Genomic DNA, 21,598 nt, shown 5'->3' with positions numbered 1-21,598 from the left:
ACTATTAAAAACTTTAGTGAGGAAAGGGAGTAGTAGTTCATGATATCGCTTAAACAGGATAGCAGTAAAGCCATCTGGGCCAGGGCTTTTCTTTCCCTTAAAGCAGGGATGTCAAACTCGTGGCCCTCCAGCTGTTGCAAAACTACAACTCCCATCATGCCTGGGCATACTACAGCTATCAGGGAATGATGGGAGTTGTAGTTTTGCAACATCTGGAGGGCCATGAGTTTGACATCCATGCCTTAAAGGGAACCTGTCACCAGTTTTATGGTGTCCTAACTAAGGGCAACATAAATAAGTGACCGATTCTCTTAGCAAAATGCTAGGTCACTTTCTTTAAGCTCCAGCTGATAATGACGAGTCATGAATATTTGAGCTCCTGACTCTCCCCACCCACCTGCTGCTGAATGACAGTTATTTTCCATATGAATCAGCAGCAGGTGGGCAGGGGAGTGGCTATATCTCTGAATTAACCACTTCAACCCCCTAGCTGAAACACCCTTAATGACCAGGCCACTTTTTACACTTCTGCACTACACTACTTTCACCGTTTATTGCTCGGTCATGCAACTTACCCCCCAAATGAATTTTACCTCCTTTTCTTCTCACTAATAGAGCTTTCATTTGGTGGTATTTCATTGCTGCTGACATTTTAACTTTTTTTGTTAATCGAAATTTAACGATTTTTTTGCAAAAAAAATAAAAAATTACATTTTTCACTTTGTTGTAAAATGTAGCAAAAAAACTACATCCATATATAAATTTTTCGCAAAATTTATTGTTCTACATGTCTTCGATAAAAAAAAAAAGTTTGGGTAATAAAAAATGGTTTGGCTAAAAGTTATAGCGTTTACAAACTATGGTACAAAAATGTGAATTTCCGCTTTTTGAAGCAGCTCTGATTTTCTGAGCACCTGTCATGATTCCTGAGGTTCTACAATGCCCAGACAGTAGAAAACCCCCACAAATGACCCCATTTTGGAAAGTAGACACCCTAAGGTATTCACTGATGGGCATAGTGAGTTCATAGAACTTTTTATTTTTTGTCACAAGTTAGCGGAAATTTTTTTTATTTTATTTTTTCTTACAAAGTCTCATATTCCACTAACTTGTGACAAAAGATAAAAACTTCCATGCACTCACTATGCCCATCAAAAAATACCTTGGGGTGTCTTCTTTCTAAAACGGGGTCACTTGTGGGGTAGTAATACTGCCCTGGCATTTTAGGGGCCCAAATGCATACAAAGTAGTTTGAAATCAAAATCTGTAAAAAATGACCGATGAAATCCGAAAGGTGCTCTTTGGAATGTGTGCCCCTTTGCCCACCTAGGCAGCAAAAAAGTGTCACATGTGGTATCGCCGTACTCAGGAGAAGTTGGGCAATGTGTTTTGGGGTGTCATTTTACATATACCCATGCTGGGTGAGAGAAATCTTGGCAAAAGACAACTTTTCCCATTTTTTTTATACAAAGTTGTCTTTTGCCGAGATATTTATCTCACCCAGCATGGGTATATGTAAGATGACACCCCAAAACACATTCCCCAACTTCTCCTGAGTACGGCGATACCACATGTGACACTTTTTTGCTGCCTAGATGCGCAAAGCGGCCCAAATTCTTTTTAGGAGGGCATTTTTAGACATTTGGATCCCAGACTTCACACTTTAGGGCCCCTAAAAAGCCAGGGCAGTATAAATACCCCACATGTGACCCCATTTTGGAAAGAAGACACCCCAAGGTATTCAATGAGGGGCATGGCAAGTTCATAGAATTTTTTTTTTAATTTTATTTTTTTCACAAAGTCTCGCTTTCCACTAACTTGGGACAAAAATTTCAATCTTTCATGGACTCAATATGCCCCTCACGGAATACCTTGGGGTGTCTTCTTTCCGAAATGGGGTCACATGTGTGGTATTTATACTGCCCTGGCATTTTAGGGGCCCTAAAGCGTGAGAAGAAGTCTGGAATATAAAGGTCTAAAAAATTTTACGCATTTGGATTCCGTGAGGGGTATGGTGAGTTCACGTAAGATTTTATTTTTTGACACAAGTTAGTGGAATATGAGACTTTGTAAGAAAAAAAAAAAAATATATTTCCGCTAACTTTGGCCAAAAAAAAAAAAAAAAAAATGTCTGAATGGAGCCTTACAGGGGGTGATCAGGGAGTCTATATGGGGTGATCAGGGGTTCATAAAGGGTTAATAAGTGACAGGGGGGGGGGGGTGGTGTAGTGTAGTGGTGTTTGGTGGTACTTTACTGAGCTACCTGTGTCTTCTGGTGGTCGATCCAAGCAAAATGGACCACCAGAGGACCGGGTATATTAGATGCCGTTATCAAAACAGCGTCTAATACACCTGTTAGGGGTAAAAAAAAAAAAAAAAAAAAAAAAAAAAAAAAAAAAAAAGCCTGGCACTGGCAGGCTGGAGATCCACTTGCTTACCTTCCGTTCCTGTGAACACGCGTTCACAGGAAATCTCGCCTCTTGCGAGATGACGCACGGATGCGTCCAGGAGGAATGAATCAACCGCCTCCCGGACGCATTTGTGCGTTACATGGTCGGGAGGCGGTTAAAGGGGTTGTCTCACTTCAGCAAGTGGCATTTATAATGTAGAGAAAGTTAATACAAGGCACTTACTAATGTATTGTGATTCTCCATATGGCTTCCTTTGCGGGCTTGGTTCATTTTTCCATCACAATATACATAGCTCTTTTTCATGGTTACGACCACCCTGTAATCCATAAAGAAAAAAAAAGCCTCTCAGGGGGCTGGGACTGTCGTGGGAGCACACAGGCTGGTGCTTTTTTTTTCTATAGCGTACAAGCACAGCCATGCTGCTTGACTGCAAAGTGGTCGTAACCATGGAAACTCTGCATAATAAGTGCCATTTGCTGAAGTGGCAAAACCCCTTTAAAGATTTTATTAATTTGAGATAAGTACCTGTACTTGTGGCGTACCCCCCCACCCCCCAGTATTTTCCTGGCTCAGTATGCAAATACGGAGCATCGGAAGAATGAGGAGGAGACCGAGTCTCTGTGGAAGTCTCCTTCTCCCTGGCTGTAGCCCTGGCCAATCGCATCTGTCACAGCCAGAGGTTTTTTTTCTCCCTGGCTGTGACGCTCTCCGCTATGATTGGACAGCGCTACAGCCAGGGAGAAGACACCCATTGAGAAGCCTCTCTGGCGTCTCCTCCTCCCTGTACTGATGCTCAATATTTGCATACTCAGCGGGGAAGATACCAGGGGGCACAGCGCAGCGTACGAGCGTCATTTTAACAGGAACAAGCAGGGAGCAGGGTGGCAGCATTAGCAGGGGGGGGGGGGGGGGGGGGGGGTACTCCACAAGTACAGGTACTCATCTAATAAAATCTGGGAAAAGACCTGCGTCTCATTTGCATATATTAAAACCTAATTTCTCAGCAATGCGGGCACATATGGACATGGGACCAACACAGATGTCTTCAGCTGCCAAGGGCACATGTAACAGGTCAGCCAGTGTCATAGGTACAAAACTGCTGACAGATGCCCTTTAAAACTTCATCCACACTGCTGTTACTGGAAAATGCTGCAGATTTGCCAAACTCCAATCCATGGTGGTGGATCAGCTATGTGTGAATGTAAAATTACTGTACAGAGATGCAATCAAACCCATGTCTGCACAGAGATGGAACATGGACCATATTGATTTATAGAAAACCTTTATTCAAAAATCAATAAAATTCACAAAACGAGAAAACACACAAAAAGTCCCTGATTACATCTCATTAAGGCACATAAAATCCCTTTAAGGAGAGAATGCTCCGAGTGCACATATATAGATCTGACTGCCATTTAAGTGCTTTTTCAGATTTTCCGTTGACTGCAAAGCAGTCTATACCCAATAATACCCCAAAGAGAACTGCTGTATATCAGAAAGGAGGGGAAACCCTGTATAATGAATTTGCCAAAAGCCATACACTCCTCTTCCACTATACCGATGCAAAATAATGACCACATATCAAAATGTACTTAGAAATCTGCCGGGCGGTATGGCTGCAAAGGTAAACTTTTGTATTTCCAGCAATGAGCAATCGCACCTCAATCTATACGTACAGGAGGATTTCCCTCTCAGACCCTCTACAACTTTGGAATAGGTGTTGCAGCTACAGCTATACTTTCGATAGCGCACTCATTGGTGCCCCTACGTATCTTGAAGTAACCCTTCTCACCCCAAGACTCTCCCCAGCTGTTCTTCACAATCCAATATTTTTCACCGCTGTTGGAGTCTACTCCGTACCCCACCAACAGGACGGCATGGTTGGTTATCTGAAACGGGTTGAATCTATCTTGTAGCCCGGTGTGGTGGTAGATTCCTCCCTTATAATACATAAAATCATCATACACTTCGAAGGCTACGGCCAAAGGACCCCCCAAAATCAATTCGTATTTCATGTAGGCTTCGTTGCAGCCTCCGTAGAAGCCGCCCACGTAGTGATATTCTGAGGAGTAGTATCTGTAGGAGCTGTCCTTCAGGGTACAGGGAGAGTCACTGGCAGTGTACGGGAAATCAGACTCTTCTACGATACCAAAGTCTTGGATGTACTTGCCGGAGATCAGGTAAGGGAAGCCTCCATCACAACCTGCAATGAAGAGGGAAGCAAGCTATGAATCTCAGCCGTCTACACAAGGAGGAGCCATCATCACTGTATCTCTATATATCCACACACACATCAAGTTTGACTTCAAGTGGACCCCAGGCCATTTGCTCATACAGGGTATGGGCCCTGATCCAAATCACTGGGATCCCCATGTGATCAGAAGGCCCCTGCCCCAAAGTCTCTCCCTTTAAATGCTGTGGTCAGTGTTGATTTTGCCAGAGGACTAGTGGAGCTGAAGCAGTGTATTAGCAGCATTCTAGGGCGGCATACTCAAGTTAATCTAAACAAGACTAAACTTGCTCTGCCGTGTACACAGTCTTACTAACATTTTTAGGATTATTGGACATCTCCTGCATTTAATTCTGCAGAGTGGAGGCTGAATCCTCAGTCTTATGATTTTTACTTTAAAATGACTTACAGTATTTGCTTTGGTTGTGAATTATCTTGCTTTTTTGAGCCCTCACCATATTTTTGACTCAACCCCATGATATGGTACAGAACATTATGTCTCCTAGTTGTACACAATGTATGGGCTTGGGTGAATCACTACAGCACTGATCCTCTTAAGAGGATATGTGCACATTTGGTGGCAAATGGCAAGGAGCAGACAGACTCCTTGTCTGACATTATAAACACTCGTTATAGCTCAGTTCTTATCTTACGGATAAAATGTGGCTTAAATTTAGTAAAATAAGAGATGAGGGTTATTAGATGACTGTCAAAGTGAAAGTGCCAGTCACACAGCTAGAAAAGTTTTTCACCTTTGTGCCAGAACAGCTAAATATTTTTAAGACCAAAATGAGTAAAAAAAAAAATTCTATAAAAAAAAACCAAAAAAAAACAAACAACCACACCCTCCAAGGTATAGATAGCCTTTAAATTATGTGGATCTGGTCTATTAGTGGCCGGCGCTCTGTTAATACACAGGATGTGTTCTGAAGAGAAGATAATTAGCAAGTGACAGATGCCAAGTGTTAAAATGTCTTCAGGGAAAAATATCAGCTTCTGGACTGGGAGTGTCTGAATGATGACCCCTCAAACATGAGCACAGTTGGTAACACAGGGGAATGCATTGACTACCTACATAAAGCGGACCCTTAATTGTTTCCCACAAAAAAAATATTACCATGTAATGTTTTTTTTAATGTATATTTGTCTTTGGTAGTGCCCCCTGCTGTTTCTGTAGTGGCCGAAATTCTGGTACAGCTCGTGCATTCTGATGTGGATGGACACACTAGTAGCTTCTCTGCTCAGTGCTGGTGCAGTGATCTCATAGGGAAGCGGCCGAGATACCATTCATCCACACTTAAAAATTCACAGAAATCTATAGCTATACCTCTCTAGACCAGCGATCTTCAGCCTGTGGCTCTTCCGAGGTTGCAAAAATTACAACTCCCATCATGCCCAGATAGCCCAAAGCTCTTTCATCTCAAATTGTATTCCATTTCATGTACCAAGGGGGCATCCACTACATCTAAAGGGAGGGAAGGTTCTATGACATCTGCTGTCAAAGCATCGAGATTATGAAACCCTCTGCCTGTTGGGATTTCACTCGAAAAGGTGGGAATTTATCATCACGGGGTGATGATAATTCAAATTTATTAGACATTTGATCATTCCCTGCATCTTTACAAAGATTACATTAGTCTAGGAGATGCTACTCCATTTTTTTTTTTTTTTTTTAAATGCCCCAGAGTAAGATGGAGCTAATTTTTTATTTAATTTCTTCTTAAAGTTCCATTTTGATGAATCCAGTGTATGCTAAACATAGCCAACTACGGCCATTTTATCCAATGTGAGTAATCCTGGAAAACCCCTTTACTAGATAATCTCATGCATGTTCCAGTTTGGACTCTGACCAATAGACTACCTCAAAGGGCACAAGCTGAAGGTATTACCATGGCTCTAATAGTCCCCTGATCTGATCATTGGAAATCTGTGGCTAGACCTCAAAAGGAGCAGAGCATGCAAGACGGCCCAGGAATTTCAGAGCTGGAAGACATCTGCAAGGAAGAATGGATGACAATCCCTCAAACAAGAATAGAAAGACTCTTGGCTGGTTTTAGAAGTGTGGTACTTGCCAAAGGGGGTGCTACTAGGTACTAACCAGGCAGGGTGACTTCCTTTTTTGGCATTTTAATAAGCTTAAAAAGGTAAAAAATAAAATATGTTTTTCCTAATACAAAGGGAATAGGTCATCTCTAACGTTATGCCTTTTGGGGATCATTTCTTCAACTTTAACTGCTCACAGCAATTTGACCAGGGGTGCCCAAACTTTTGCATGCCACGCTTCCATGAGCATGGCATACTTCATCTCTGAATATGCACACTCCAGTTCTGCTGTAATTCCAGATTTTTAGCACCAATTTTGGCAGTCAATCTGAAGTGACTAGCCAGAGGTGCGGCTAGAAACATTTGCTTGGGGAGGCTTCTCCCCACTGACGTTCTCTTTCAGACAGCCTCCTGATTCAGTGTGATCTCCAAAACTGGGTCTTCATGAGACCACGCTGTAATATAGCTTCTGACAGGGTCTAACTCAGAAGTGAGACTCCATCGCAGAGAAAAGCACTCTGCAAAAAAAACTACACACTTAAAGGGAATCTGTCACCTGCTTTTACCATTTTAAGCGGTCACCATCGCTATGTTGACTAAAGATCCAGGAACTTTGCTTTTAACAAGAGATTGGGATACACTTGGGAAGTGAATACAGAGGATATAATCAGACCCCAAGAACACTCCCAATTTTTTCCCACTAGTCTAGTCATTATTGGGACCTAACTGCTACAAGCTGCAGAGTGGAGAACACCTTATGTTGCACTGACATTCAATTATTTATTCTCATATGCATATGTAATATATTGTTGCACTGATGTCTATTTATGGTCTTAATTTTTAGGCTGTTCCACCATCTGTCTTATATGTATTAATTGGGTATTACATATTTTAGCTAATATTTTATACATCTATATTTTTACAAATAAATTTAATGTAATCTTTATATAAATTGTATATGATAATAAATTATTTATCACCCTATACATCTGTCCTTTGCATGGTTCTACTTATAGAGAGAGTGCCCAGTATTATCTATCTCATTATGTTGACTAAAGTACCTTATTTCCAGCAGTCTTTTTACTGTATTTCGTTTTGTAGTTTTGATATAAAAGCGCTTTTATGTTATGCTAATGAGGGTCCAAGGTGCCCAGAGGGGCATTTTTTTCACTCTGGTGCCCAGTGACACCCCCCTGCAGTGCCCAAGAACGCCTCCTGATCATCAAATAACCTCCCACAGCCCGGCAAACTGTTCCGCCCCCTCCCCACGTCATAGTCTACCTTCTAGAAATGCCCCGTCCTTCCTGTCTGCGGCCAGAAAACTTCAACGTCCTGAGGGCAACAGCGCTCAGGTCACATCACTGGGCTCGGCGCATGCCCAGTAAGACTTTTGAGGCTGTTGCCCTCAGGAGGTTGATGATCGCGCAGGCCGCAGGTGGTACTGCACCTGCACGAGTTTTCTGGCCTCAGACAGGAAGGATGGGGCATTTGATGTGGGGAGGGGGCGGAACCGTTTGCCGGGCTGTCGGAGGTTATTTGATGATCAGGAGGCGTTCTTGGGCACTGCAGGGGGGCGTCACTGGGCACCGGAGAGTGAAAAAACGCCCCTCTGGGCACCTTGGACCCTCATTAGCATAAAATAAATATCAAAACGAAATAAAGTAAAAGACTGCTGGAAATAAGGTACTTTAGTCAACATAGCGATGGTGCCAGCTTAAAAATGGTAAAAGCAGGTGACAGATTCCCTTTAACCCACATAAGATTACTTAACATTTATTCAGTGAGAAATACTTACAGTAAAGACAAAGTGAAATGTAACAAATGTACAGCATAGAATTCTTTATATGTCATACAGCACCACAAAAATGCATTTTCTCCCGCATAAACCTAGGCTTCTACAGCAACATAACTGAAAATATAGGGGCTAAATCAGTTTTGCAGGGCACAACACTGCCAATAGGTGACTTTAATACAGGGATGGCAAGCTTCTCATGCCCAGGAGCTGCAGGAGGGTTACTCACCTTGGGAGTAATTACTGCAGGAGACCACCTGTTGGGGACTCAGGACGGGCGTCTGCTGAAGTCTGGTCTGAACACGGATACGGGATTCCAGCATTCCCATGGTTGCAAAGGAGTAGCAGCTACCACAAGAACCTAAAGACAAAGCACGTGTAAGTCTTCTCCCAAGTTTAAGGTTATGTCCACAATTGCTGTTACAGCTTTTTGTGCAGTAAATCTGCAGAGTTGTACAGTATCTTCAGATTTTTTTTTTTTTTTTTTTAGCAATTTTCATCCACATTTGGCTAAAAAAAAAAAAAATCCTTGAGGGTAACTATCGGTCATGTGGCCTAGTTTCACTTCAATAGGGCTGAGCTGCAATACCAAGCACTGCCATTATACAACGTACAGTTTTGTACCTGAGAGAGGAGGGGGGGGGGGGGGGGGTTACTTTCTAAATGAGTTGCAATTTTGTTCAAATTTGTTTAACTTATCTTCTACGTGATGTAAGACACTGATTGGCGAGTTGCCAGGAGCCTTTTGCGCTCAGAGCACGATGGCTCCCTCGAACAGCGGGGGTGCTAGAACTCTGACCCCCACCGATCTGATAGTAACTCATCCTGAGGGTAGGTCATTATTATTTTCTGGATAACCCCTTTAAATCTGCACCACGTTAATTTATACTGTGTATTTTCACCCTTTCTAACGCAAAGAATGAAATCTGCTACAAAAATTGTACTATTTGGTGCATTTCTCTGCGGCAGAAAACCTGCAGCTAATCAGTCACGTTTGGACATTGCTTTACTCTAGTGATTAAGTATAGGCTTTGTGACAGTACCTTGATTTCTAACAGGGCTGACGAAGTTATACCCGTTAACATTACGCCAGTCCCAAGCATCAGGGAGACCTTGATACTTCTGGTCAGTGGGCAGAGGCGCTGGAGGTGGAATACTGGAAGATAGAGAGAACATTAGATGCAGAATTTGCCAGTGGTTATTGCTCTTCTACGGGCTGCTGTGATGAAATCCATTCTCCTGGGTCCACATCAGATTCAGAGCATTGGCTTCCACAAGGTATGGCAACTAATGGACTACAACAATAAAACACCTGAAAAGTGAGGTTAAAAGATCATTTCCACCATATAACTAGACGTGAATTTACATTAAGTGCAAGTAGTGACAGAGGCGTAAGGTGAAGCTCCTCGGCCCCAATGGAAAGGCAATAGGTTATGGGTGCCTTCGGGACACTGCTACCTCCGCATCCTGTATATAGTCATATGCCAGTGCGGTGACATGGTTTAAAAGGTCAGAAGAGAAAAAAGTTAATTATTCCCAATTTCAAATATGTCAGTCAGATTAACATCGCTTTAACACGACCGTGTGTGGTCTGTGAAGTGTGCTCTGTGCGACGGCCAAACTCGCTGCAGATGAGTTGAGGTCAGTCTGGAAAATGCAGCAGACTAAGCCCAGGTTTAATCATTCATTTGCAGTCAACCACTTACTGTGAAATGGTCAATCCTGCAGTTTTACCGTGACTCTTTAGCCGTTTCTGTATGATTTGGTTCACAGTTAAATTACAAGTTTTAGAAATCAGTCAAAGAAGAAAATGTTATTGTGTCCGTTTGTAACAGACATGAGATAGTCACGATTAGAAGTGTGTTGCTCATCAGCTGACTTCTACTGTTTGACCACGAGACGGAATTATAAAGGCTCATGTATACATCGCTAGGACACTCACCCTGACCATCTCATAGGAATCTATAGAGATACTGACTCCCATTTCACACAGTTTGGAGTCAAATGGTGCAACAGCAGAAGGGAGCTGATAAGTCCTTAACAGCATTTGCTGTGTACATGAAGTGGCGCGCTGCGGCTGGACACCGTCACAGCTAGGAAGAATAAGACACCCACTGAGGAAGTCAGATGTCTCCCTGTACCGATGGTCTGCATTAGTATACCAAAAACAGCAGGGGCACAGAAGCGTAGAGTATTTCCCCCCCCCCCCCCCCTTTCAAGAAGGGTTTGAAACTACAGGGGCCACACTAGGGGGTAAGTATACCAGTTTGCGATACAAAAACCCATGAAAGGTCCTCCTTCGGTCACTCCATGTATTCCACTTCCTGTCTTGGGTTTTTAACCTCCTCGGTGTTCAGACTCGGGCAGACCATCACTATGGCCAGAGAGCACTTCTGTAGGAACTCCATTAGAGCATTACCATGCTCAATGACACTTGCCATGAATGGTAAGTAAGCCTTTCTGATGGAAGTGTTCCTTTGAAGGACCCATATGCAACTTGCTCAATGATTCCTTAGTAGTGCATTCCAGCATGTTGCCTTCCTATGTTGAAGAGCCCCGTTTGCCACCCCTGAATTCACCCCCGCTGTACCATGTCCGGTCTCACTAGTGATTAGCAACCCAGTTGACCACATTATATCAGTAGACTAGACTTTTTTGCAGAGTCCTTGGATTTTAGTATCTGAATATGTGGGTAGATTACACACATTTGGTGGCCATTACAAGCAATAACACTGCACCACAGCATCAAGGTCTACAGTCAGACAATGTACCTTGGAATTTTAGATTTACGTCCACCAGCCCTTCTCAGAAGATCCTCCATTGACAGTCCATCCAGTTCCAGGTAGGCGCCTGCAGTCCACGATTTCTGAACAGAGTTGATCTGTTGCACTAGTCCAAGGTTGCTTTTGAAGGGTGTGCTTGAGAGCCTGAAGGAGGAATGGGGCAAGATCAAGTTAATGTAATCTAGTCTGACCATCACCGGGGTCAGGAAGAGATTTCTCATTGATACAGATAAGAGCCATGTATATCTGGCCAAAACATGCTGAAGTCCCCCGAATGTCCTGGTTGCACAGCAAGTGCTAAAAAGGCATTCTTTGCCTTTTTAAAAGGAAATTGTGGCATCAGGTTAGATCAGGACCAGTCACATCATAAGAACAATGTAGTAAGCAGTGCGGCTTTTGGTTGTTGGGATACTAGGGCTGTATCTTTTCAGACCATTCACAACAAACCCTAAAGGAGCACCAATATGCCTTATTCAGTGTTGGTCAATAGGCATTTCTAACAGAAGGCAGGACGTAATGAGCCGCAAAATGCAGAACGCATGTGGCCAGTATCCAGATGGACCCTGTCTCACCCCATCAGGCGAATTAATGGGTCACATCCCCAATTCAGAGCGGAGCTCCTGGCCCTATTAACTCAAGTAGAACTGTGATGCCATTCCCCTGCATGGCAAGATGGAAGAGGGCCTGGGGCCAGACCCTACCCCATCATAAGGCCTTCTTCGCGTGTCCATGCTGACTTCTGTGAAAAGATGGTCAGTGGTTCATCCATGAAGACATCCATTAACGGATAGTCTTATCTTGGCTGATAGCAGAGGTGGGACCCAGACCTATCAAAAAAAAAAAAAAAGTCTGCAAAGTGATGGAGGGCACACCACGCATGCACAGCTGCCCTCAATTCATTCCTATATGAGTGCCAAAAATAGCCAAACTCTGGCTCCGCTATTTCTGTTTGGCCCCATAGAAGTGAATAAAAGCAGTGACTGTGCTCGCAAGATGCGCCTTCCCATTAGACTTCGAAAAATAGCCAAGCATGCTGCTTAGCCATTATTGGCACTCCCTTAGGAATAAATGGAGGGCGGCCGCACATGGGTGGTGCGCCCTCTGTCACTTTTCAGGCTCAGTTCTAAGTATAGGTGTGAGTCGCAGAGGTGGGACCTGCACCTATTCTACATTTGGTCCAGACTTTGCTGCTGTGGAATTAACTCTGACCCAAAATCCACAGAGGCCATGCCCCCACCCTTAAAAGGGCTTTTCCAGGATTTTTATATCCATGGCCAGTCCTCAGGGTAGATCATAAATACCAGATTGGCAGGGGTCAGACCCCCGCTGATCAGCTGTTCCCAAAAGGCTCAGGCACCAAACTACACAGCTCAGAGCTGTGTGGAGGGCGGAGCTGTGTGGTCCCAGCATGGGAGCAGCTGATTGGCAGTGGGTTTGGTATCAGATGATATTGATGACAGTCCCATCTATGTAAAGCTCCTGAGAAATCCCCTCCAATGTACATTATGCAATACAATTCTGCCCCGACTGGCAGTCTCAAAGGCAACTGAAGTCACCGACTAGTTTTCCTCTTCAGTCAGGTGGAAAATCTGTTTAATAATAAAGCAAACAATGTAACAGCAAACACTGAACAAAACAAAAACAAACAAGTGTTAGTCACTATATACTATATTTTGCTCAAGGCGATGTGCACCGTCACATGCATTTCATTGTACAGGATGTGCCGGCTGTCTTGTTTTTACAGTATGCAATGGGCATACTGCTTTTGCATTTTCAGCCATGGCGATCCGCTCATTTCATTGTACAGCATATGCTGACAAACTGTTTTTATCTGTTAATATTCTCCCCACCAGCAACGACATCAAGTTTTCTGCATGAACAGAGTCACACTCAAGGTCAGTTTTAGATGGCCATGTGACAGCCACAGTTTCAGGACTGACCACCGCATTACTGCAATCTGTACTCAGCAGGAACTCACAGAATCATAGGACAGTTGACCTGCAGTCTGGGCTGGAACTCCCAAGGAGACAGAAGGTTCAGGTCAGCCGAGCCATGGTCTGTCCAGGGCATGTAGACATCCCAGACAGTTTCTCCCTGCCCAAACAAGACCTAAAACCAGCCTGAGACAAATGCCCCTTATATTATACCATCTTTTCAAATAGTCCACGAAGTAAGGTCACCAGCGTTCAGCAATTCAGCCAAACTCCTTAAACGTGGATTTAAGTTTCCATAGCTCAAAGTCTTAATGTGCAGGGGTCTGAGCTGGACAGTTTTCATTCTTAGATGTGCAAACCACGGATCCGCAAAAACATGGATTGCGTCTGTGTGCATTCTGCAATTTGTGAAATATCAAGGACAGCCATTAATATAACTACATATTCTTGTCCCCAAAATGCAGACAAGAATAAGACATGTTTTATTATTTTGCTGACCATAGAACAGAGCAACAGATGCGGACAGCACACAGTGCTGTCCGCATGTTTTGCAGCCCTATTAAAGTGAATGGATCCGCATCTGAGCCACCAAAACGGTCGTGTGCATGAGGCCTAAGGCTACTTTCACACTAGCGTTCGATCGGATCCGTTCTGAACGAATCCGATCATAATAATGCAGACGGAGGCTCCGTTCAGAACGGATCCGTCTGCATTATTTTGGCATATAAAAGCTAAGTGTGAAAATAGCCTCGGACGGATCCGTCCAGACTTTCAATGTAAAGTCAATGGGGGACGGATCCGCTTGAAGATTGAGCCATATTGTGGCATCTTCAAACGGATCCGTCCCCATTGACTTACATTGTAAGTCTGGACGGATCCGCACGGCCAGGCGGACACCCGAACGCTGCAAGCAGCGTTCAGCTGTCCGCCTGTCCGTGCGGAGGCGAGCGGAGCGGAGGCTGAACGCCGCCAGACTGATGCAGTCTGAGCGGATCTGCTCCATTCAGACTGCACCAGGGCTGGACGGAGGCGTTCGGGTCCGCTCGCGAGCTCCTTCAAACGGAGCTCACGAGCGGACCGACGAACGCTAGTGTGAAAGTAGCCTAAATCGTAGACCTGTGCTGTCCATTGTATCCATTCACTGACAGTGGGTGACACCACAGAAGCATGCCTTTTTTGACAGATTACAGATCCTTGAAGACCACCAGTGTTTGGTCAGTGGTTTTTATGGACCACTGGTAGGAGATGTTCTGGAAACTACATTTTCAGCCTAGTAGTGTCCAGATGAGACATGGAGGCCAGTTCATTTCCAAAAGGTCTTCATACACTACAATACTCACCATCCTCCTTTCGGAAAAGGGGAAGGGTTTACTTTTTCTCCCGAGCTGGATGAGACTTTCTTTCCGACGAAGCAGGCCCAGTTACGCCCCAACACATCATGCACCCAGCCAGGGAAGGTCTCATGACAGTAACTGGTGACGTTTCCTTCATGTTGCTCATACTGAAAATGGAAAGAAGGCTGATGAGCACAGCTAACCACAAGCTAACCTGACGCGCTTTACAGAAAAGCTACAACTGCAAATTTTACCAAACTTCCCATTTATGAATCATGAACCACACAAGGGACCAGGAGTCTGAACCTACAGTCACACCTCCTACCATCTGTCCGCTACTTCTCCAAACCTACATAGTGTAGATTTGGACGTAGTAAGGAGCAGATAGAGGGACGGCGTTCACACGTTCTGAAATCCACAATAAATACAACCACGATCTGCCATGTACAAGTGTGATTTAAAAAAAAAAAAAATTTATGTGGTTATTTGGGGGGAAAAATTAAAATTATTTAATATGTGGAACAAATAAATAAAAATATATATTATATGGTGTTCAGCGTTAGTTCTTCCATCTGGATTGCATCCGTTTATGGGTGGGAAGAAAAACTGAATACTACACGGCATCCTTCAGTGAAAAGCGAGTTGCATCCAGATGCCATGCATGTGCTGCCCCCCCCCCCCACTGACTTAAATTGACCAGTCCAGTGTGAAAAACAGAAGATCGAACATGATGCATGAAATAAGCTTGAGGGTACAAGCACACAACCATGCATTTTGTGGAAACTGCAGATCCACAAAATACAGATCCCTGTGCATGACGCCTTAGACTACACAAGGTTTGTTTGTAGTCTGTTACCAAGAAGACAAAATAGATTTTTAATAAAGCAGATTTCAGATGCATAAAAACAGTGGAATAAACCAGTAGGGCTTGTCTACAACAATCATAATTTGCAGTGGAAAAATCTGCTCAAGCTACTTGCAGAGCTGTTGTGGGTTTCTCCTTCTGCATTGTAAAGTGTAAAAGCCGCAGTGGACACTGACACTCAGGTCAATTTATGCTGCACCGCGAGAATGGCATTTCCTAAAATGTCATCCCCTTTGCCGGTACGGAAAGGTGGTGTCAGATCTGCAGTGTCCGTTGCGTGGCCGTAGGTTGCCCAGATTGGGCAGTCTTGTTTTATATTGCAGGTCCCCCTACGGGTATGTGAATACATCAAACAAACCTACGCTGTCCGGCCTAGAAACCTGCACCAGAATGTGCAGAGAAATCCATAAGCTACCTGTGTAGATGTTACTCACTGCATCACAATGAAAGAAGTTTAAGAGGTGAAAACCTGCAAGACTTTCCCAGAGGACATGCATCTGAGGAGCCACAGCAGATTTGTTTATGCTGCGAGTGAATGGGATTTGGATATTGCAGTAAGTACGCGGTGTGTGAATCCAACCTACCACAGGCTCTTACTACTCCAGGTCAGCCAACATGGTGGTGGTGGCAACAGATTACATTCCATTCATGGTAGGAACACCTTCCTGCAAACCATGGGCACAAGGAGCAGCACTGGAAGTGGCTTCCGGCTAATAGAGGTTCTCCCCACTCAGAGCCTTCTCTAATATAAAGCCAGAGCCGGGACAGTCCACACCTACCTTGAAGAAGGCAAACCACTTGTAACCATTCACTACGATTTCAAAGCCTTGATTGTAGATTATGGTAGCATAGCCAACGTTTCCCCAGGCATCCTCGGCAACGTCAAGCTGTTTGATGGTGAACTTTACAGTCTTTTCCACCGGTCCTAGAGAAAATAGAAAAAAAGAAGTCCCAATGTAACTTCTTGCTCAACCACATACCAGCCGAGGCAAACTGGTGATAGACCCTACAGTTGAATACTATGGCAAGGGTGAGATTGTGTGCTGCACTGTGGCATTAGGTTCTGCTGGGGCGGTATTTTGTGTTGTGGTACTGTTGGCCCAATCTACTTCTGCTCCTTAGTCTACAACATAGGGCCACTTATAGGTTATCTTTTCCAGGGCCACCTTGCACTCAGTCCGTCCCTTTATACCAGAACATGACCCAAGGAACCATGGACCAATTCTTGGGGGTGGCCAATGTATACATGCATGACCACCGCTCCCTTCACCTCCGAGAGATGTTAGCACAAGGAAGGCATCTGTAGATTTACCCGAGAATCAAAAAAATACAAAAACATAAATTTGGTGCCAGAGTCTTCTGTGTGAATGGAGTGGTAGCGTGCATGTGTGACCATTGTTGCTTTGTCTACAGGATGGGCAAGTACAGTGCTCAGCCATCATACATTGATCACTCAGTGGTCACGCACACAACCGTTTATGAATCGCAGTCTGTAAGTTCCGGATACCTTCCATGTGCATTTACCTCACTCCAGTAGAGATGACCATCTGCAATACAGACAATAGGACGTCTGCCGATAACATCTCAGTGCAGTCTGTACAATATGCAATAACCATTGACACGGTTGCGTGCACAAGGCCTTATCCTGAGCAAAGGCCATACATGTTATTGGGCAAACCCCTTAAAGGAGGACATTCAATAACAAAGACCAACAGTGGAAGTCTAGGTGGCACCATATTGTCTTTGGAATTGCACTGGGCACTACAGCAGCTTCATCCTAGAGATCATTGGAAATCTAAACCCTCCGGTGTCAGACACTTCTACAGGAACATCCATTGTTTACTTCACCCAACACAAAGGGGGTTGTCTATCTAAAGACGTCTTGTGGCAGCATCGGCACATAGCGAGAGGACTGTGGTGTGCGGGTGCTGGGTGACAGGTGCTGCTCCCCATCTTTGTCCTACACCATCATGGCACCCACTGAAGTCAATGCACGGCCATGTAATAAATGTTTATGTCAAACGCAATTCCCATCTCAAAGTTCAGATATGGTTGTGTACATGAGGCCATAACCTTTTTTGGGGCAGACCCGTTGACTTCAAATGGGTCCGTGGTCTGCATTTTACAGCCAAGCATAGGACATGCGCTATCTTTTTGTGGAGCAGAAAAACTGATGTGGAAGCACAAGGATTAGGCCTCATGCACACGACCGTTGTGTGCATCCGTGTCCGTTCTGTTTTCCATGATTTTCTGCGGACCCATTGACTTTCAATGGGTCCGTTGAAAACTCTGAAAATGCACCGTATGTTATCCGCGTCCGTGATCAGTGTTTCCTGTCTGTCAAAAAAATAGGACCTGTCCTATTTTTTGGGACGGACAATGGTTCGCAGACCCATTCAAGTCAATGGGTCCATGAAAAAACACGGAGGCACACAAGATTGTCATCCGCGTCTGTGTCTGTTTTTTCTATCATTTTCAAGGCAAACTTGACTTAGATTTTTCACTTTTCTGGTCTGGTGATCCTCCAAAACTCAAGGAAGACACACGGAACAAAATACGGGCATGGATCACGGTACAACAGAACCCTGTTTTGCGGACCGTTAAAAATAGTCACGTGCATGAGGCCTTATCCGTGTACTTTCCACATACACATGTCCGTTCCACAAAGATAGAATATCCTATACTTGACTGCAAGACCACGGACCCATTGGAGTCAATGGGTCGGCAAAAAATACAGAGGCAACTCAGACAGGACCTGTATTTTTGATGTGGACAATCTGAACCGCAAGATACATAGTGTCATATGCATGAGGCCTCCGGATGGGTCATCAGTATGTGATCACTGGGGGAATAGACTCCTGCCACCTCCACCATTGAGCTGCTTGAGGAGACCACGGCACTCCTCACAGCCCACGATGCACAGCGCCATATGCTGGATAGCGGCTGTACTTGGTATTAAAGCTCAGCCCCATTCAATTGGACTGTCGGACCCCCACCAATCTCCTATTAAAGACCATCAATATTTTTTTTTTTAAGGGGTTCTCCCCAATTTTTTTTTTATATTTTTTTTTTTACACACACGATCCATCATCTGGATAGGTCATCAGTATCTGACCGATTGAGGTCCTGGGTATTGGACCCCTACCGATCAGCTGTTTGAGAAGGCACTGGTGCTCGCAGTTGGGCCGCAGGCTCCTCACAGCTTTTCTAGGCCAGTGAGGTCTGGAGGAAGTGAATGGGGCTGAGTGCAATACCAAGCACAGCCACTATACAATCTACGGCGCTGAGCTTGGTGAGCTGTGAGAAGGCTGCGAGCGCCGATTCCTTCTCAAGCAGCTGATAGTCAGGGGTCCCGGGAGTCGGACCCCCACTCATCTGATACTGATGACCTATCCAGAGGAGACAGAAATACCCCTTTAACAGGTCAAGAGACAGAATCATGACAGAGCCCCTATGCTGGCTTGTTAGTAAAGCAGAAGCCAGAGCCATGGCTAAAAATCTGGTAGGAGCGACAACCGGACTGGCACCCACATTTTGACGGATAGCAAGCGACAACCGGTTTGCAACACAAGGAGAATGTTGACTAAGGGCACTTTCACACTTGCAGAGGATTCTATCGCCGGAACTGCCTCCCCGATCCGGCAATCTGGACGCAAACGGATGCATTTGTGAGACAGTTCCGGAACTGTCTCACAAACGCATTGCAATACCGGATCCGTCTCTCCAGTGTCATCCGGAAAAACAGATCCGGTATTAATTTTTTTGCATTTTTAAAGGTCTGTGCATGAGCAGACCGGAGAGCCGGTTCTGTTTTGCCAGAACACAACGCCGGATCCGGCACTAATACACTTCAATGTAAATTAATGCCAGCGAGTGTTCAGGATTTTTGGCCGGAGAGAACTGAAGCATGCTGCGGTATTTTCTCCGTCCAAAAAACATAAGAGGGACTGAACTGATGCATCCTGAAAGGATTGCTCTCCATTCTGATCAGTTCTTTTCCGGTATTGAGCCCCTGTGACGGAACTCAACACCGGAAAAGAATAACGCAAGTGTGAAAGTACCCTTAGGTCCAAACCATTGTCAGACGGAAGCAAGATTCGCCAACGGGTGGTATGAGGAAGAAGAACGGGGCGTCTACAGCCGGTGTGCGGATGAGGCTTTACAGCAGCCACCTGACCTCACACAGATCACCTATAGCCATCCTCCCACACAGCGATCAGTGTCCCACCAGTATAACCAGTCCCTGCAGTTTACTGGAAGCCCATTGCACCATACCGGAAGCTGTTAAACGCTGCAGGATTAACCATTTCCCGGCAGTACACAGGCTGCAGCGTAACCCATCCCTGCAACTGAATATCCACATTGCAGCCATGTCCTGTAACACGACACGGAGAGTAGCAGCAGATCCCAAACCGAAAGTACGAGGCCCCAGCACACTACCCACTCAGGCAGAGCACCCAGCCACCCTCGCTGCCTTGTCCATAGCTGCTGCAGAACATCTTTAGCAACACAGCCTCAGAGAGCAAGCACATCCATTGGAATTACAGCTGGGTCAAGGGGGGGGGGGGGAGGGGGGGGTCACCAAGCTTTTCAGGATAGCAGAGCTGACAATCTATAGCAGCCAATTAGTTACTATGGGAGGAAGCAACTGAGCAGCACCCCAGCAGAGCTGCTGCAGAACATCTTCAGCACCAAGTCAGTTTCTACCGCTGAGACTTGAGGAAGACGGAAGGGACTTCCCTCATCACAAGACAGAGATTGCACAAGAAACAGTGATCACGGGATGCAGGATCCCTGGGCTGCAGAGCATGCAATCTATCATAGCAGATGAGAAAGGGCAAGGAAGGACTCGCATGACGACACACCAGGCCGGACCACAGAGCTAACAATCTAGTGCAGACAATTACATGTGATCGGACTGCAGAGCTTACAATCTATTGCATGCCATTATACATGAGCAGGCAGGCAATCACATGACTCTGAAGTAACAGCCTCACCCAAAGAGCTCACAACCTATAGCACCTTATTAGCTACTATGGGAGCAGATCAGCACCTCACTGCATGGAGCAGCTGCTGCAGAACATCTTCAGCAACCACAATGACTTTGATCACACAAGGATCATGCCCACAGGGATAGCAATCTATCAAAGCAAGTAGGGATAACACATGGGCAAGGAAGTAATCACCTGACACAGCAGCAGCATGGACCACAGAGCTTGCAATCTAGTGCATGCCATTCTATGTGATCACATGACAGGCTAGAACACAGAGCTTACAATCTAGTGCACAGATTGGCAGGAGTTTGGGCTACTACTTCTACACATGAGCCACTATAAAGCAGCACCCCAACCTCCTGGCCCAGGTCAGGCGGCACCCCAACCTCCTGGCCCAGGTAAGGCGGCACCCAGCCCCTTCTCACCCAGCTGGGAGCAGTCAATGTCCCGGCAGCGGCGCCCTCCTTTACTAGGGCTCACTTGGAACTCCCAGGTGCCTTCCAGGTCTGGGAAGGAGCAGTTGGCCGGGGTGTCAGAGGCCCCAGGCCGGCTCCAGACAGCCAGGAGCGCAACCACCAGCAGCGACCACAGCTTCGCCATCGTCCTTCCCTCTGACCACGGAAGAGAAGACGCGCAAGGGTTAAATAGTGTCAGCAGTCACATGACACAGCAGGAGGGGGGGTGTCAGACGGTCACGTGATGTGTGGGCGGGAGATCAGATAGGCAGAGCGTGTCCGAGTCTAGACAGGACTTTGTAACATAGCAGGCCGCCTATAAAAGGTAATGCAAAGCCCATGCTAGCCAATCAGAGCGCAGCTTTCGTTTCACCACAGAACGGTACGTTGTGAAAGAAATGAGCCGATTGGTTGCTGTGGACAACGGCCCACATTGTGAGCTCTAAACACTGGTTCAGACCTGACTCAAACAACCAATCAGCTTCCAGCTCTAGGGCCTGAGGTAAAATGAAAGCAGCACTCTGGTTGCTGTGGGTAACCGGTTTGTGGCGGTTTCCCCTGACAACGCAGCGATGTACTGACCGATATCACCAGGGAGAAGCAGGCAGCAGCCCTGCGGCGCCCACTGAAATACGGAATCAATAGTAAAGCCCTGAGGAGAATCTGGCGCTAAAGTCATATTAAAGAATAGAAATGTCTAATATTTTCCACCGTTTCCGCTGCCTTAACACACAGCGGTTTGTGCAGTGAATCCAGT

The 21,598-nt window shown here is 45.4% G+C and overlaps 1 protein-coding gene across 1 annotated transcript; it reads right to left on the bottom strand.

Annotated features, from left to right (window-relative positions):
- Window positions 1–3,676: 3,676 nt before the first annotated feature.
- On the bottom strand, window positions 3,677–21,013 carry CTSC (cathepsin C). The gene is made up of 7 exons (XM_044284934.1): window positions 20,812–21,013; window positions 16,172–16,317; window positions 14,534–14,694; window positions 11,248–11,403; window positions 9,520–9,632; window positions 8,706–8,837; window positions 3,677–4,614 (listed from the first exon to the last, which is right to left on the bottom strand). The coding sequence occupies exons 1-7, from the start codon at window positions 20,984–20,986 to the stop codon at window positions 4,112–4,114; spliced, it is 1,386 nt and encodes a 461-aa protein (XP_044140869.1). The 5' UTR covers window positions 20,987–21,013; the 3' UTR covers window positions 3,677–4,111.
- Between the last annotated feature and the right edge of the window lie 585 nt (window positions 21,014–21,598).

The sequence above is a fragment of the Bufo gargarizans genome, chromosome 3 (assembly GCF_014858855.1).
Source record: "Bufo gargarizans isolate SCDJY-AF-19 chromosome 3, ASM1485885v1, whole genome shotgun sequence".
NCBI classification, from domain to species: domain Eukaryota; kingdom Metazoa; phylum Chordata; class Amphibia; order Anura; family Bufonidae; genus Bufo; species Bufo gargarizans.
The sequence above is the reverse complement of the archived record's forward strand: the minus strand, read 5'-3'. Positions and strand labels throughout refer to the sequence as shown.

Excerpts from the sequence above, each read along its gene's own strand:
- CTSC (XM_044284934.1), bottom strand. The coding sequence starts at position 20,986 with ATGGCGAAGCTGTGGTCGCTGCTGGTGGTTGCGCTCCTGGCTGTCTGG. Across the intron at positions 16,318-20,811 it reads CATTGACTGCTCCCAGCTGG|GACCGGTGGAAAAGACTGTA; the intron begins GTGAGAAGGGGC and ends TATTTTCTCTAG. Across the intron at positions 11,404-14,533 it reads CCTTTTCCGAAAGGAGGATG|GCTCTCAAGCACACCCTTCA; the intron begins GTGAGTATTGTA and ends TTCCTCCTTCAG.